Raw genomic sequence first — 15,400 nt, forward strand, 5'->3', positions numbered from 1 at the left:
TCTGTTGAGCACTTCAGATTTTATTCAGTATTTGCTGCTTTTTTTAACTCAAAATTCAGGGGTTTTTTCCCAGTATTTTAGAAAAAATAATTTGCTGTAAATTTTGAGTGAAAACATATAATATTCAAGAGCAATCAAATGGATTTTAATGTGCGAGGATTCTCTTCATGAATATAGAAATATGCTGAAATATTGCTTTGTTGTGAATCACAGTTTAGTACCTGTACTTATGCAGGCAGATACGAGTCTGCAAAACAAATAATGCCAGATTTAAAGTTGTACCAGTATATTCAATGAATATATGGATTTGTTTTTATAGGTAAAATTTTTTAAAATATCGACTATATTATTAAAATGCTGACCATTATTACTATTATAAACTTTGCCAGTACTAACCCTCTTACCCACATTCACACTTTTTTTTTTTTTTAAGATTTTATTTATTTATTTGAGAGAGCGAGCAAGCCAGCACAAGAAGGGGAAAGGGCAAAGGGAGAGGGAGAAACAGGCTCCCTGCTGAACAAGGAGCCCAATGTGGGGCTCAATCCCAGGACCCCAAGATCATGACCTGGGCTGAAGGCAGATGCTTAACCAACTGAGCCACCCAGATCTCCTCACTTACTTTTTTAAGAATCTTAATTCTAAGTAGTTAAAATTGGTGGTTGGGTTATTATTGTTTTTTGTTTTTGTTTAATTAGTTTAATGGCTAAGGAACACAGCTAGTTAAAACTACTTATTTGGCAACTTTTCGCTCTGGCTGGGATATGGACATTGGAGCGGGAATGTGTTTTGGTGAGCGCTATGTATTGTGTACGACTGATGAATCACAGAACTGTACCCCTGAAACAAATAATTCATTATATGTTAATAATTTAAAAAATAAAGAAGCCTAGCTGAGAATCAGGAAGCAAAATAATAATAAAGAAATAGATGAAAGAGTGGACCAATCTTTCAGTTGACAAATAACTGAACTGTGCTCTAAAACTTCATGCACATTAGATGCAAGGCAGCCTGTAAGTCCCTGCTCGAAATCTCTTCACACTCATTCACAGAAACATGTCTCTCTCCCCTCTTTAATAAAAATACATTTGCACATGGTGGTAAATCTAAATAGTACAAAAGAATGTTCAGTGATAAATCCACTTTGAGATGGTTTTAACAAACACATTTCCCTGTTTACTCCAGAGTAGACTGACAAATTAACAAGTGGACAAGCACTTTGGTAAAAGCAAATAGAGTCCACAGAAGAAACAGGAAGTAAGAAGTATAGGCCTGTAGGTCTACTCAGTGTAGAGACTTATAGCTCTCCTGTAACCCAGGCTGTCACAATTTTATGTGGTATAATAATTGATACCAGAGGGATGACTTCCACATATTAAAGAAAAGATTAAATAATTTTTATTCGGTTCTGTTTTGGATGGCAGGAATACATGAAATGCATTTTTTAAAAGATTGCCATCCACAATGATAAATATATAAAAGTATGATTCTTAATAGTTGAATTAAATTTCAAATATCTGGAAACTTTATTTGTGTAACATATCTCATTTACCAAGAACTCCAGATAAATTCTTACTAAAATTGCCTAAAGTTCAGACTCAGACTCTTATCTGACCATAACCAGAAAACTTAATTCCTGCATTTTATCCAAAACGATAACTTTTGTCCTGATGCCTTTTTAATTTATTGAACATATTCTGTCTTTGACTTAAAAGGGCAGTCTAATTTATAGGTCTAAGAAAAATACCAACAAAGAACATTTTTTTACCTCTCAGTCATAATTATCAAACACTAGCCATTAAGGAATTTTTGGCAATATAGGGATTGTGTCCAGTACATATTCATTTATTTGTGAACTATTCATTGAGTTCATTTGCTCGTGGCAATATAGTGATGAACAGGATAAACATTTTCTGCCCTTGTGTAATTTATCTCATAGACGTGTTAGGTCCCCCAATAATGGGTCTGTGATCAAAGGAGCGAGACTGATACAAAGCGAAGGTCAAGCAAAGCTTTATTTCATGCCAAGCATCGAGAATCAAACTAACCGTCAAACTGACTGGTAGGGGCCACCTCTTACAGAGAGGGCAACCCCTCCTAGCCTCACAGACTAACTTTTATAGAGTAAAGGCCATGTGGTTGAGCCTGGCCACACACAGGTGGCCAATGAGATTGCAACACACAGAGAAAACTGCACAGTCATGCTAGGTCACACACGGGTGGCCAATTGAATTTCAATTTACCCTAGTAGATATTTGAATTAGCCTATCACCTTGGTCAGAATTGGTGCCCAAAAGGCAGGGCCCACTCTCCTTGGTAGCTAGGGAGAGAGTATGCGCGCCCCACTGATTGGATGTCTCCCCCTGGCCTGACCTGCCCTTGTATTTGGGCTTTGTTACCTGGGACTAGTTTCCCAGACTTGCTTTTAAGTAAGTTCCTCTGGGAGGGGCAGGGTCAATCTAAATTTATTGCATAAACAACAAAATGGCTCCCTCTGGCTAAGTAGGCCCTTACAGATGGATACAAGCAAGTATATTGATCATTATAATGCAGACGTGGTAGCTAAAACTAGCTCATTTTAACAGGTCCCACAGAGCAACTCAATTTTTTTGCTTTTTTTCTTTCCATTCCTTTCTTACTCATATCAGCAAAAGAGCTAAAATTCTAAAAATAGTTCTTCCAAATTTAATCTGTTCTTCTTAGACTCTGCTCACTCTCCCCCGACAACTGATTTTACCTATGATTTAATGAAAGATTAGACCAGTCTGAAAGTGCTATTACTTTTTAATCTTTCTGAAGTGTCTTTTTTTTCAATCCATCCTCTCCTTTGGGATTACATTGACATTTCCACAACTTTCATTTAAGTTGTTGATCCCAACTCTTTATTATATTCTTTGCAATTTTGCTGAATATCATATCTTTTTCAAACATAGAATCCATGCCTTGAATATTCAGTTCCTCAGTTCTAATATCTTTCTTGCAGACATGCTCAGGTTTCTAGTTAATGAAAACTAAACATTTCGTTATCCCTTGAGTCTCTTTCCTTCATCATCAAACTTCTTTAAAGAATTGCCTATCTTTTTCTCTTCTCATCACCCACCCAGTCTATAATCCTTATGATCAGATTTTTATCTCCAATGTTCTACTAAAACAACTCTTAAAAACTCCATTATTAACACCAGTTATAGATTGTGTGCAGTATTCAGCTCTGTTGGCTAAGCATTTCTTCTTAAAGCTTTTATCTTTTCCTGCCTTCAGAGACATTGCATCCTGGTTCTTTGTCTTTCTTAAAGAATCTTTTCTAACTCTTCTTCTACCCTTTTAATATGCAGATACCTCCCAGGTTCCTGTCCTCTGTTGACTTCATCTCCCTCGTTACGGTTTTTCCTCCATTCACCCATAGTTTCCATTAACTTGTTGAAGAAAGCCTCTAAAACTAAAACTCTATTTCCAGCCTAATGACTATGATTTGTGGTCATGACAGTAGACCGGCAGAATCCTTAAGGGTTAGGAGACCTTTCTCTGAGCTTTGATTTCTGCGTTTGTAATAAGGTGACGTAACCTTCTCTGCCTGTTTCATAGCAGCAACTGACCCAGTTGATCATTTCCCCTTCCATAAAATAGCTTCACTTGGCTTCCAGTAGATCACGCTCTCATGGATGTTCTCCTGCCTCACTGACTGTTCCTTTTTAGTCTTCTTGTTCTGTTTCATCTCCTCAGCCTCTTAATCTTTAACCTTCTTGGGGGTTCATTTCTGGATCTCTTCTCTCCCCTGTCTGTACTTGGTGTCTTATATACTTTTATGGCTTTAAATACCATCTATATACTGAAACTCCCAAACTTCTATCTCTAGCCTAGACTCCAGACTCTTGTTCGATCGCCTACTCAGTATTTCCCTTAGATGTCTAAAAAACATCTCAAACTCAGATTCTCTAAAACTGAACTTATGTTCTCTGTCTCCAGATCTGCTTTATATATTGGTCTATTTATCTCAGATAAAGGCAGTTGCATCTTCCCAGCCTCTTTATTTCACATTGTACTTTTTTTCCTTCAGGAAATCTTGTTGGTTCTACCTTCTATATATATATCATACCCATATATACCAAGATTTCCCCTAAGTACCATCATATCTTGACTGCATTTCTAGGTAGCCTCTTAACCAGTCTTCTTTATTCTCCCTTTGCCCTCTGTTCTCAAAAAAGCAGCCAAAATGACCCTTTTTAAACAAGGCAGATCATATTCCTTTGCTCAGAATCCTCCAGTGGCCCTTTATTTCACTCATAATAAAAGGCAAAGTTCCAGTAACCCCCTGGCCTGTAAAGTTCCTATAAAGCTTTTATGATCTGGCCGTAGTTTCAATTATTCTTCCCTTTCTTCAACACACTCAAACCACTGGCCTCTGCTGTTCCTCAAACATGCCTGGCATTGCTTTATCATTGGGCTTTTGCATGAGGTATTTTCTCTACCTAATACATAATACACTCTGCCCCTACATAGCCATGTGACTTGCTTCCTTACTGCCTTCCTGTCTTTGCTTAAATACCACATTATCGGGGCGCCTGGGTGGCTCAGTGGGTTAAGCCTCTGCCTTCAGCTCAGGTCGTGATCCCAGGGTCCTGGGATTGAGCCCCACATCAGGCTCTCTGCTCAGCAGGGAGCCTGCTTCTCCCTCTCTCTCTGCCTGCCTCTCTGCCGCTTGTGATCTCTGTCAAATAAATAAATAAAATCTTTAAAAAAAAATAAAAAAACATTATCATTGAAGCCTACACTGACTACCCTAATTGGTACTGTTAAACCTTCCTCTCCTGTCTCTTCCAATACCCCTTACCTTGATTTCCTTTTTTTGTTCTCTTTAGTACTTCACATTTTTTACTTAGTTTATCATTTATTTTTGATTATATGTCTCCTACTAGAATGTAGGTTTTGTCTTCTTTGATCACTAGTCTCTGAATTTATCCTGCTTAGAGTTTGTTGAGTTTCTAGTCTCTTATCAAAATTTGGGAGGTTTTGGCCATTATTTCCTCAATTGTTCTTTCTACCGCTCTCTCCCTCTCACTCCCTCTAGGACTCCCATCTATGCAACGTTGGTATGCTTGATGGTGTCCCACTGGTTTTTAAGGCTCTGTTCATTTTGTAAAATTCTTTTTTCTTTCTGCTCCTTAGGTTGGATAATCTCCGTTCACCTAACATAATTCTCAATTTAATTTAATATTGTCACTTTACCTAACTTGATTCTTCTGCCTGCCCAGTTCTGTTGTTGAACCCTCTCTAGTGAATTTTTCATTTCACTTTCCAGTTCCAGAATTTGATTTTGTGTATCTATATATAATTTCTATTTATTGATTTTTTCTTGAATTGATGAGGAATTGTTCTCCTGTTTTATTTAGTTATTTGCCTCTTTTTTTTTTTTCTCTTTGAATGTATTTAAGATGGCTTAAGTCCAATACTTGGGCTTACTCGGGGACTCATTCTATTAATTTCTTTTTTTCTTGTGAATAGGCTTTATGTATTTCCTTATTTCTTTTCATGACTCTTAATTTTTTGTTGAAAACTGGATGTTTTGAATATTACAGTGTGGCAACAAAGGAAATCAGATTCTGCACCCCCCCTCCCAGGGGTTTATTATTGCTGCTTCTTGTGGATTGTTTGGTGACTTTTAAAAGTAGTTTTATATGGGCACCTGGGTGGCTCAGTGGGTTATAAGCCTCTTCCTCCAGCTCTGTGTTATGTTAGCCTAGCGGTCAGCTAGTGGGTTTTTTCGACAGTTTCCTTAAATGCCTGGAGCCAAGAAAAGGAAAAAAAAGAAAGGGGAAAGGGGAAAGGGAAAAGATTCTCCTAGTCCTTGCAGATTGGCTTTGTTGGGACACTCCTTTAACTTAGCCTGATTACTCTGCCTTAGCCTTTGCTTCCTGCTTGTGCAGGGCCGGGAGTGAACGTTTCGAGTCTTCTCAGGCCTTTCCTGGACATGTGTCTAACCCTGAGTACGCATGTGGTATTCGCAATTCCCTCCGTGTATGTGGCAGCTTTTAAAGCCCTTATTAACCCCACATATCTCCTCTCCCAGCCTCTTTCTTCCCAAGCTTCTCGGTCCGTTTATTGCCTAGATTAACCATTAATCCATGCCCCAGGCTCCCATGGCCAGTACTTTTGCCTTTACATGTTTTCAACAAATGTCACCTGGCAAGCTGCTCCAGGCCTGCAAATTCTCTTAAGTTTGGTGAAATAAAGGCAGGCTGTTGCACTGCTGCTTCAAGGAGCCACCAGGCAGGTTGAAACACAATTTATTCTCAGTTCTGTGAGAATAAAGTCTGTCTTGCTCCCTCTCATTAACAGCTGTGCTAGGACACAGGCTGCCCTCTCCACTGACACCACCAGTCTCAGAGTAGGGTGGTAGATGGGCAGTTTCCAATATCACAGCACTCTCTTCCAACAGTGCTTCATTAAGCTGACCCATGGTTGTTGTAAGTTTTTCCTTAGATTTTTTTCAGAGTTCATTCTGACGGTTTTTGCCAGGTTGTTATCGCCAAAGAAAGCTGGTCATGACTTTATCCACTTTTGTCAAGGACAAAAGAATAAGATATTTTTTTAAAATATCGGTGAAACTCTATAGTACAACTTGATATCATGAAATGTCTTTAATCAAAAGAATTCTTATATCTAGAATTACGGTTCGTCATAAAAGACCCAAATATTTGATTTCTATTTGCTCAGCTCTGGAAGTCTTCAGTAATCACTGTAATCAGCTATTAGAAGTAGACCTTTACTATTAGGACAGTTATTTAAATACCAGAAATGAATTAAACTTTCTGAGAATTGAAGTATATTTATGTTCATTTTTATAAAATCAAGGAAATATTAATACTTTAATAATCTACAAGTGTATAATCTCTCACTCACACTGTAAGACTTTCCCTGGTTTGCTCATTTTAAGGGGTAGTGGGAATGTGCTGATAATACTATAACTTTTTGAATATTATAGATTTGAATATTACAGATTTCTGTAGATCCAGGAATGCAATTTGATATTTTTAAGAGCCATGTTTCTTATTATGGTGAAGTAGAATTCTTTGTATAAATCTTACAAATTTACTTTCTTCTCATCTTTTGAGATATTTTTGCCCTATTTTGGTAGCACCTGAAAGAAACAGTCTGTTTGGAAATAAAGCAAAAGCTTATCTAGAACTATTGCTATTTTTCATTATCTGAAGCCTAGTAAAATGATTTAAAATATATATATATATAAAAGGTAGGACTAAATTTGTATGATTTAGGGCAGGATCTGTGTAATTTTGTTTTGTTTTCTTTATGATACTTCACATGTAGTAGATATATCTAAACTGATAAAGTGAAAATCCACGAATAGCAGCAGCTTGGAATATAGAGGTTCGTGGGATAAAAGTATGCTGGGGAAACAAAACTGCTTTCTTCTTTCTCAGTTATTTTCCTGATAATAAATATTTGATGCATTTCTTTTATATTGTAATGAAAATAAAACTCAATATATCTCTGCCCGCCTTTTTTTTTTTTTTTTTTTTTTTTTTTAAGATTTTATTTATCCGTTTGACAGAGAGGGAACACACAAGCAGGAGGGAGCTGCAGAGGAAGAGGGAGAAGCAGCCTGATTGGGGCAGGTGTAGGCTCCATTCTGCTAGGATCCTGGGAACATAACCTAAACCAAAGACAGTTGCTTAACCAAAGACAGTTGCTTTACCAACGAGCCACCCAGGCACCCTCTCCCCACTTTTTTTAACCTAATGATATTCACCTTTTTATTTTTATAAACTAGCCAAAAAATAAGGAACAAAAAAAGTTCTTAGAGTTCCCACCACCTGTAGCTCCATTGTTAAAAAGAAATGCAGCTAGCACATTTATAATTGTTTGAGTAAATATACTTTTAAATTTAAATAGCATAACATAAATATGTGAAAAAGCTGTCAGACATAACACATTTTATGCTAATACAGTGGTTTCCAAACTATTGAATTCCTTGTTCTCTGCATCCCCCTACTTAGTAAAACAAACCCCATTATTTTCCTGTGACTTGATAATTTCTAGACATTTGTTTTCTAAATATGTTCATGGAGAGGCACCTGGGTGGCTCAATATGTTGAATGTTGAAGTCTTGGTTTTGGCTCCACTTATGGTCTGGGGTTGTAGGGGGTTGAGCTCCATATTATTTCCATGCACAGTGGGGAGCCTGCTTTTCCCTCTCCCTGCCCTTCCCTTGCTCACCCCCGCCCCTCCCAATCAATCAAATCTGTTTTTAAAATAAATAAATATGTTCATGGAGACAAAGAGATAAGTTTTTATTGCTGGTCAGGGATTAGTCATTTAAATACTTTGTTATAAATGCTAATCTGAAGGAATTATATCAAATGACGGGAATTATTTTGTGATGTTATCTAAGAGATAAATGCTTGTATAAAAAAGCTAAGATTTGGGGCGCCTGGGTGGCAGTAGGTTGAGTGTCTGCCTTCGCTCAGGTCATGATCTCAGGGTCCTGAGATTGAGCCCCTGCATCGAATCAGGCTCTGTTCGGCTGGGAGCCTGTTTCCCCCACTCTCTCTCCCTGCCTCTCTGCCTACTTGTGATCTCTGTGTGTCAAATAAATAAAATCTTGAAGGAAGGAAGGAAAGAAAGAAGGAAAAGCAAGCTAAGAATCAAGTAGTGTTAGAATTATCTAAAATAAGTGAAAGAAAACCCTATGGACTATTATTAAAGATTTGATGTATTTTCTTTTAATCTTTTTGTTTCCACCTTGCAGTTCATTTGTTGAAGAAACCAGGTTATTATGACTCAAGTTTGCACAGTAGGGATTTTGCTAATTGCATCCTGCATCCCTATGTATAATATAATGTGCTTTTTGGTCTTCTGTATTTCCTGTAAATTGATAGATCTCGAGACTTGGTCACACTGAGGTTCAGTTTCTCTCTCTTTCTCTCTTTCTCCTTTTTAGAGGGGCAGGGCTGGCAGTGCACATTAGGCCAACTTGTTCCTATTTTTGTGATGTTAGCAATCATTGATAATTATCCTGAGGTCCATTAATTCATTCCAAGCCTCAAAGTGGTGATGATAATTGTTTTGCCATTTATTCATTTATTAACTGTGACTTTAAATTTTTATATTTATGCATACATTTTATGTGTTTTATATGTTTAGACAAGGATTAATGTGCCAAAGTTTTGCTTCCAGCGAATATTTACATTCCAATCATTGCTTAGAAGAATTCTTTTGTCCTTTTAGAGCTACTTGCTAAAAATTAAAGTAAACACAGATATTCTGGTTTTACTGTACTCTTGAAGGGACTAAATGTCTAAGCTAATTAAAAAATGTATCATTTCTTGTCTTAACACTTTACTGAAGAATGTGTCAGCATTGGAACTGTTACCGACTGAGAAACTTAACAAGATTTTTTTTTTTTTATGTTCTTTGAGTTTATAGCCCTTACAACCTATTTTAGTCTTTATGGTAATCAACTGGGTAAAGCTCTGCATTAAGCTCCCAGTATTTATGTTCACTGGCAAAAGTTTCTCTGAACCTCATGAAACTGTTAATATCCTATTCTAAGTATAATACTTTTTTTTTATCAAGTGAGCATCATAAAATAAATGAAGTTTTTAAGATACATTTAAAATAAGCTCTTCAGTGTGAGTCAGTTTTCCCTGGAATTTCCTGCCCTTGCTATAGCTGAGGGACAAGTGGATAAGTGTTCTGTCTGCCATTAGCTCCTTAAAAAGTTGGTGAAGAGATCTGGAGGTCAGGACTCTGAATACAACCAGCTTTCTAGGTTTAATATCCAACTCACTTTATATTATTTTCCATGAATGTTTGGGCTTGAGTTACCTTCCCTTTTTTACAAATAAGAATCCAAACTACAGCTAGGATAGCCACATTCCTGGTTCTGATCCAAAGACAGTTTCTGGTAATGCATTTAGAGTTCAGTGATTGTGGTATAGTACTCTACTCTACCATACCACCACCTTTCCCCAGCATGAGTAAGGTGGGACAGATACCATTTCATGGGTAATGCAGTTAAGGCTTAGAGAGATTTAGTGATTGCCACTCTAGTATTAAATGGCTGCACTGGAATTAGAATTCAAGTCTTTCTGATTCCAAGCCCATGTTATTCTCACTACCATAGCAAAACGAGGGCAAAAGGAAAAGAAGGAAGAGAGATTATTTAAGGAGTCACTATTACTTCAATGAGAGGTGTTTGGGGCCTGAAACGGGCAATAGAAACAAATAAAATTTAAGGGTTTCACTTGATTTGGTGGCAGATAAGACGTGGGGGATGAGGGAATAGAATGATTAAAGATGTGAGTTTCCTGGGTTATATAAATGAACTGTCATGGTGGGAGAAGTGTAGGGGAGGGGGTGCCCCTTATTCCTCTGTGTGGACTGCTGTATGTTGATTGAGGTGTTTGTGGTGTATTTGCTTGAAGACAATCTGTAGGTACTTGGAAATTCCCTACCAAAATACTAAGATTATTTAGTCTTTCAGTAGAGAATATAAGGGAGCTCAGCAGGGGTATATTCTTAATTCCTTCATCATATGTTAATCCTGTGGCATTCACCTAGTTTGAATCAGAAATTCACAGTTCTACCAAGGGGTCCCCTGTGGTTTATGGCCTCTCCAGATTACCTCTGTGATCGACCCCATGTGCCTAGAACAGTGTTTCTGCCTATATACATATATTGCTATATTTTTTTCCCTTTTCTAGTAAAGATAGATTAGAAAAAAGACACCAGATGAAAGCATCTGATTTATTAATAGAGTTTAATGTTGAGATCACACAAAATATTTAGTAAAGAAACAGTAATTAATAGCCAGTATGTTGAAAGAAAGGAGTTCATATATGCAGTTTATGGTCAGATGATATGGCAGTGACTTGTGCATATATCCTTGTACAGTTCCTGCTCTGTGGAAAGTTTGTACAAATAGTAAAGTTGGAAAGTTGACTGGTAGCTGCAAGCCAAGAAATTTTATTGAAACAACAAATTAGAATTAGGTACCTATTTTGTGGGTATTTTAGGCCTTACCTATGTGATCTCTCTACTGAGAACTTCAAAGCACATAAAATTAAAAGACACTCAATTAGCCCTTATGAAGCAACATAGGTACTTTTTAAATTTTCCTTTTTTTTTTCTTTTTTTTTTTAATTATACAGCTGAATTATAAATTTAAGTGGGCAGGGGAACAGGGAAGGGCAAACTTCCACTACGCCCCTGCCACTCCCATCCCCAGAGGTTAACCATTAGGTCCTGAACCTAGTAGAAAATACTTAATGTTTAAGTCTCTAAATATAGTTTGGCTCACTTTGTCATTTACTAAGTAATAAAAGTTATTTTATCTTTATTAGCTAGGACTGTGCTAATAATTTATGGAAAATAAAAAATATGGAAAAAACAGCCTTGGCCCTTAGGATATGTACACTCTTGAATTGGCTTTATTTGTAATTAATTTGGTGACAAAATGCTTGAGTTTGTCAGAGGATTTGAGTATCAAGTTATGGACCGAGCTTTAAGTTCTTTGCTTAATAGGAGTGCAAAATAAAAATTAAATGATGGTACTGTCTACTACAAATTACAGAATGACTCTCCGGCAGCCTCTTTGATGTAATGTTGCTTTAATTCCATAGGAATATTTCTCACCAAAGAACTGTCCTGAAACAATGAGCACTTATTTAAAACCTTTGATTGGTTGGTTCTTTTTTTTTTTTTTCTTTTTTTCTTAAAGATTTATTTACTTATTTGAAAGTGCACATGAGCCAGAGAAGAGGGAAAGGGAGGGAATCTCAATCATAGAATTGGGGAGTTCTAGGTGGCTCAGTTGATTAAGCATCTGCCTTCGGCTCAGGTCATGATCCCAGCATTGGGCTCCTCACTTGGTGGGGAGTCTGCTTCTCTCTCCACCTGCTACTTCCCCTGCTTGTGCTTTCTGTCTCTCTCTCTCTGACAAATAAATAAATAAAATCTTTTTTTAAAAAAAGCCTTTGAATTATAAAGTAGGAAAGACATTATGGAACTTCTAGTCCCATTCCTTCTTTTTTTGTACATAGAAAGGGATCCCAGAGTGTATGGTTTATTAAATTTTTTCTGAATTATCCCAGCTCTTTAGAGACAAAACAGGAACTGGAACATGGATTTTTTACTTTATGGCTTCCTCTTATATAATGTTATTTATGTCAGTGTGCATTAACTGAAGGTATATATATATATTTACCATATTTTCAGTTATTTACTCATTTGTTTTCTATGTATTCTATGTATTCCAGCAAAAGAAAAGTTATCTCTAATTACAAAAAAAAAGTGACTTACCTAATGTCATGACATACTAAGAAATTAGCAAAACTAGAACTAGAACCCAAATCTTCTGTTTCTTAATACTTGCATCTTTTATAATACCAAGCTTTTTTTTTCCATATTGTTGCTGTTAGTATTAACTTACAAATTATTCCTACTAGGAAGCTTAGTCAAACTGAGAAAATTTTCAAGAAAGAATGATGGACCTTGTTATAAGGAGGAAATCCAGCCCTATAGCAAAATTTCACGTTTTCATAAATTTGGCTCTACTCCATTTGAAATTCGAATTTACCACTTACTAGAGTTTCAGTCTGGAGGACAATTCCAACAGAGTTATGAATTTGAATTGGTCTGTAGGTAGTAACTGCTTTCATTCACAAGAAGATAGTGTTTAAAAAAAAACTTTATTAAATGTAGTTATATGGGTAGCCTTTTTCTTTCAGTTTTTACTGAAGTGTACTATATATCCAAAAACATGCATGTAATTAACCTACAGCTTGGTGAATTTTCACAATCACAATCGAACACACAATGTAACAGCACCCAGGTTGAGACCGTTATCAGCTACCCAGATACTCCCCTTACATTCTCTTTTTTTTTTTTTTTTTTTTTTAAGATTTTATTTATTTATTTGATAGAGAGAGAGGGAACACAAGCTGGGGGGAATAGGAGAGGGAGAAGCAGGCTTCCCATCAAGCAGGGAGCCCGATGTGGGCCTCAATCAGCATGGAGTCTACTTGTCCCACTCCCTCTGCTTCTTCCCACACTCAACACATGCATTCTGTTGCTCTCTCTCAAATAAATAAATAAATAAAACTTTAAAAAAGAATTCTGTCCTTATCAACACAACAATAGTTGCTAAAGAAAAAAAGCAGAATTTTTTCATTATCAAGGCATATTTACCAATTTGATATTCAATCAGAGTTATACTGGGCGATTCAGATCTTTTGTGCAGCTTTGGAAACATCCCTGAGTCTGTATAACAGCTTTTGTCTTCTGATACAAAACACAAAGTAAGATCCATGTAGAGCATTATGTGTCCCCCACACCCTCATGGTTATTACCCATTATGGAGGAGGCACAAAGGAATGACTGTAATGCTTGGTCTAATGCGGAGTTATGGTTGAGGAATCACTGCTATATTCTGCTTTCTTTCTCTGTATTCTCGGAATACAGAAGATAGATTTTTAATATCAATAATTAGAATTCCATGGGTGGTTTTTTATTCTCCCAACTTCTGTGTGAAATACAACTGTTGTTCCCCATAAGTTAAAAAAAAAAAAAAAAAACCTGTTAAAATTCTTCCATCTTTATTTAAAATATTTTACCTCTAACACTGTCTTCATTTCCTCTGTTTCTTATCAGGACCCCTGAACAATGCCCCAGTGTTGTTTCATTGTTGTCAGAGAGTTACAATCCCCATGTGCGTTATGGAGCTGCTATGGCCCTGGGCATCTGCTGTGCTGGTACAGGAAACAAGGTAAAGCCCAAAGCCAGTCGGGTCAGTTCTTTCCTGGCACCAGACTGTTTTCCCTTGCAGAAAAGTAAATGGTACACCGTAAAAATGCAAGTATGGTGTGATCTATAAGAGTTAACTTGTTTCACTGAGCTTCCCAGAACTACCTTCCTCACTTTACCATGCTGGGTTCCTCTAAGCCGGTTAAGAAAAAACCACCACATTGCGTGGGTGACTGTAATGGAAACAATGCTGTTGAATTTCTTTTTGAAACCATTGATTTCTTTTAAAAAAAGAAAAAGATAGAATACTTTTTTTCTTTAAAGAATTACTCTGGTCACTTTATATGGTAATTTACGTGTTTAATTGGCATGATTAGTATTGTGGAAATCAACCTTCTTGAATGAGACCACCCAAATCAGCTAACCTTCTTTTTTTGTTTTTGTTTTAAGAAAATCATTTAACTGCTATTTGCCTGATTCTTCTCGCAAACGTAATAGCTAACCTGATACTTGTTAAGTCCTCAAAAGTGACAGAATCAAGAGTGGGTTATGCAAGCAAATGACTAGGAAATACAAGTCATCATGGGATTCATAAAGAAATGCACTCTTGCTTAAACAAGTATTCTTCATTCACAGCAATGACATAATCATCTCATTTTTGCCTTTCATAGCACAAACCCACATACCTTAACCACTCCCCAGAACATGAACTTTTCTTTTAATGGAGTATGTGCATGCGTAGGAGTGTGTGTGTGTGTGTGTGTGTGTGTGTGTGTGTGAGAGAGAGAGAGAGAGAGAGAGAATACAAACATAATGAGAACGAGAACATAAAGAACAAGAGTATAGCTAGATTATGCTCCCAGTGTCTTTACATCAGAGGAGTCATTTTTTTCATTCTTTCTTGTCCACAATAAAATAAAATAAAACATAATTATTTATTGATTGAGTCCAGGAATTAAATTTTAATTTGCTCAACTTTTTCTCTAATAAAGAGTATTGTATTGGATATAAATAACTTTTTCTAGTCACATAAAACCTTACTTAAGCTAGGAATTAAAATGGCATTTTCACTATAAGTGATAAAAATTGCATAAAAATTTGTAGAGAAACATCCCCTTCTGGTATTCTCATTCATCTCCTTACCCTGCTTTGTTTTTTCTTCATAGGACTTATCACCACCTGATATTTTTATTACACCTATTTATTTATTGTCTGTCTCTGCCCTGAAATGTGAGGTCCCTAAGAACAGAATATTCACTGCTACAACCTAAAGTCAGACCTGACATATAGTAGGCATTCAGTAAATATTTGTCAAATCAGTGTTGGAAGGGAAGATCCTTTAAAGATATGATGGTGAACGAGTTGAACATAGTCTCTGTCCTCACAGAGATTTGTTTTTAAAGTGTTTTTTTGGAGGGGGGATTTCTTATCTGAGAATGTATCTTCAGTTTTATTAGAAATATCATTGGGTTTATAAAATACAGCTTATAGATATTGGCCTTCATTTTTTTCTGGAACACATCTGCTCTGTAAACAAAGGAAAATTATGTTGGATGTTTTATGAAGTATTTCCTGTTCAGATCTTCAGTAGACATTTATGTTAAGCCTCTTAAGTTAAATGTATATTAGATTTTTTTTT

At 36.4% G+C, this 15,400-nt stretch overlaps 1 protein-coding gene across 1 annotated transcript in view; it reads left to right on the forward strand.

Moving 5' to 3' along the window:
* PSMD1 (proteasome 26S subunit, non-ATPase 1) overlaps nt 1-15,400 on the forward strand; it is a 91,440-nt gene that overhangs the window by 52,928 nt on the left and 23,112 nt on the right. Inside the window, exon 17 of the mRNA XM_032857474.1 lies at nt 13,669-13,783. Coding sequence (XP_032713365.1) covers nt 13,669-13,783 — 115 coding nt within the window. The remainder of the gene's footprint in view (nt 1-13,668; nt 13,784-15,400) is intronic.

Source organism: Lontra canadensis, unplaced genomic scaffold (genome assembly GCF_010015895.1).
Source record: "Lontra canadensis isolate GAN:19392208 unplaced genomic scaffold, GSC_riverotter_1.0 scaffold13, whole genome shotgun sequence".
Classification (NCBI taxonomy): domain Eukaryota; kingdom Metazoa; phylum Chordata; class Mammalia; order Carnivora; family Mustelidae; genus Lontra; species Lontra canadensis.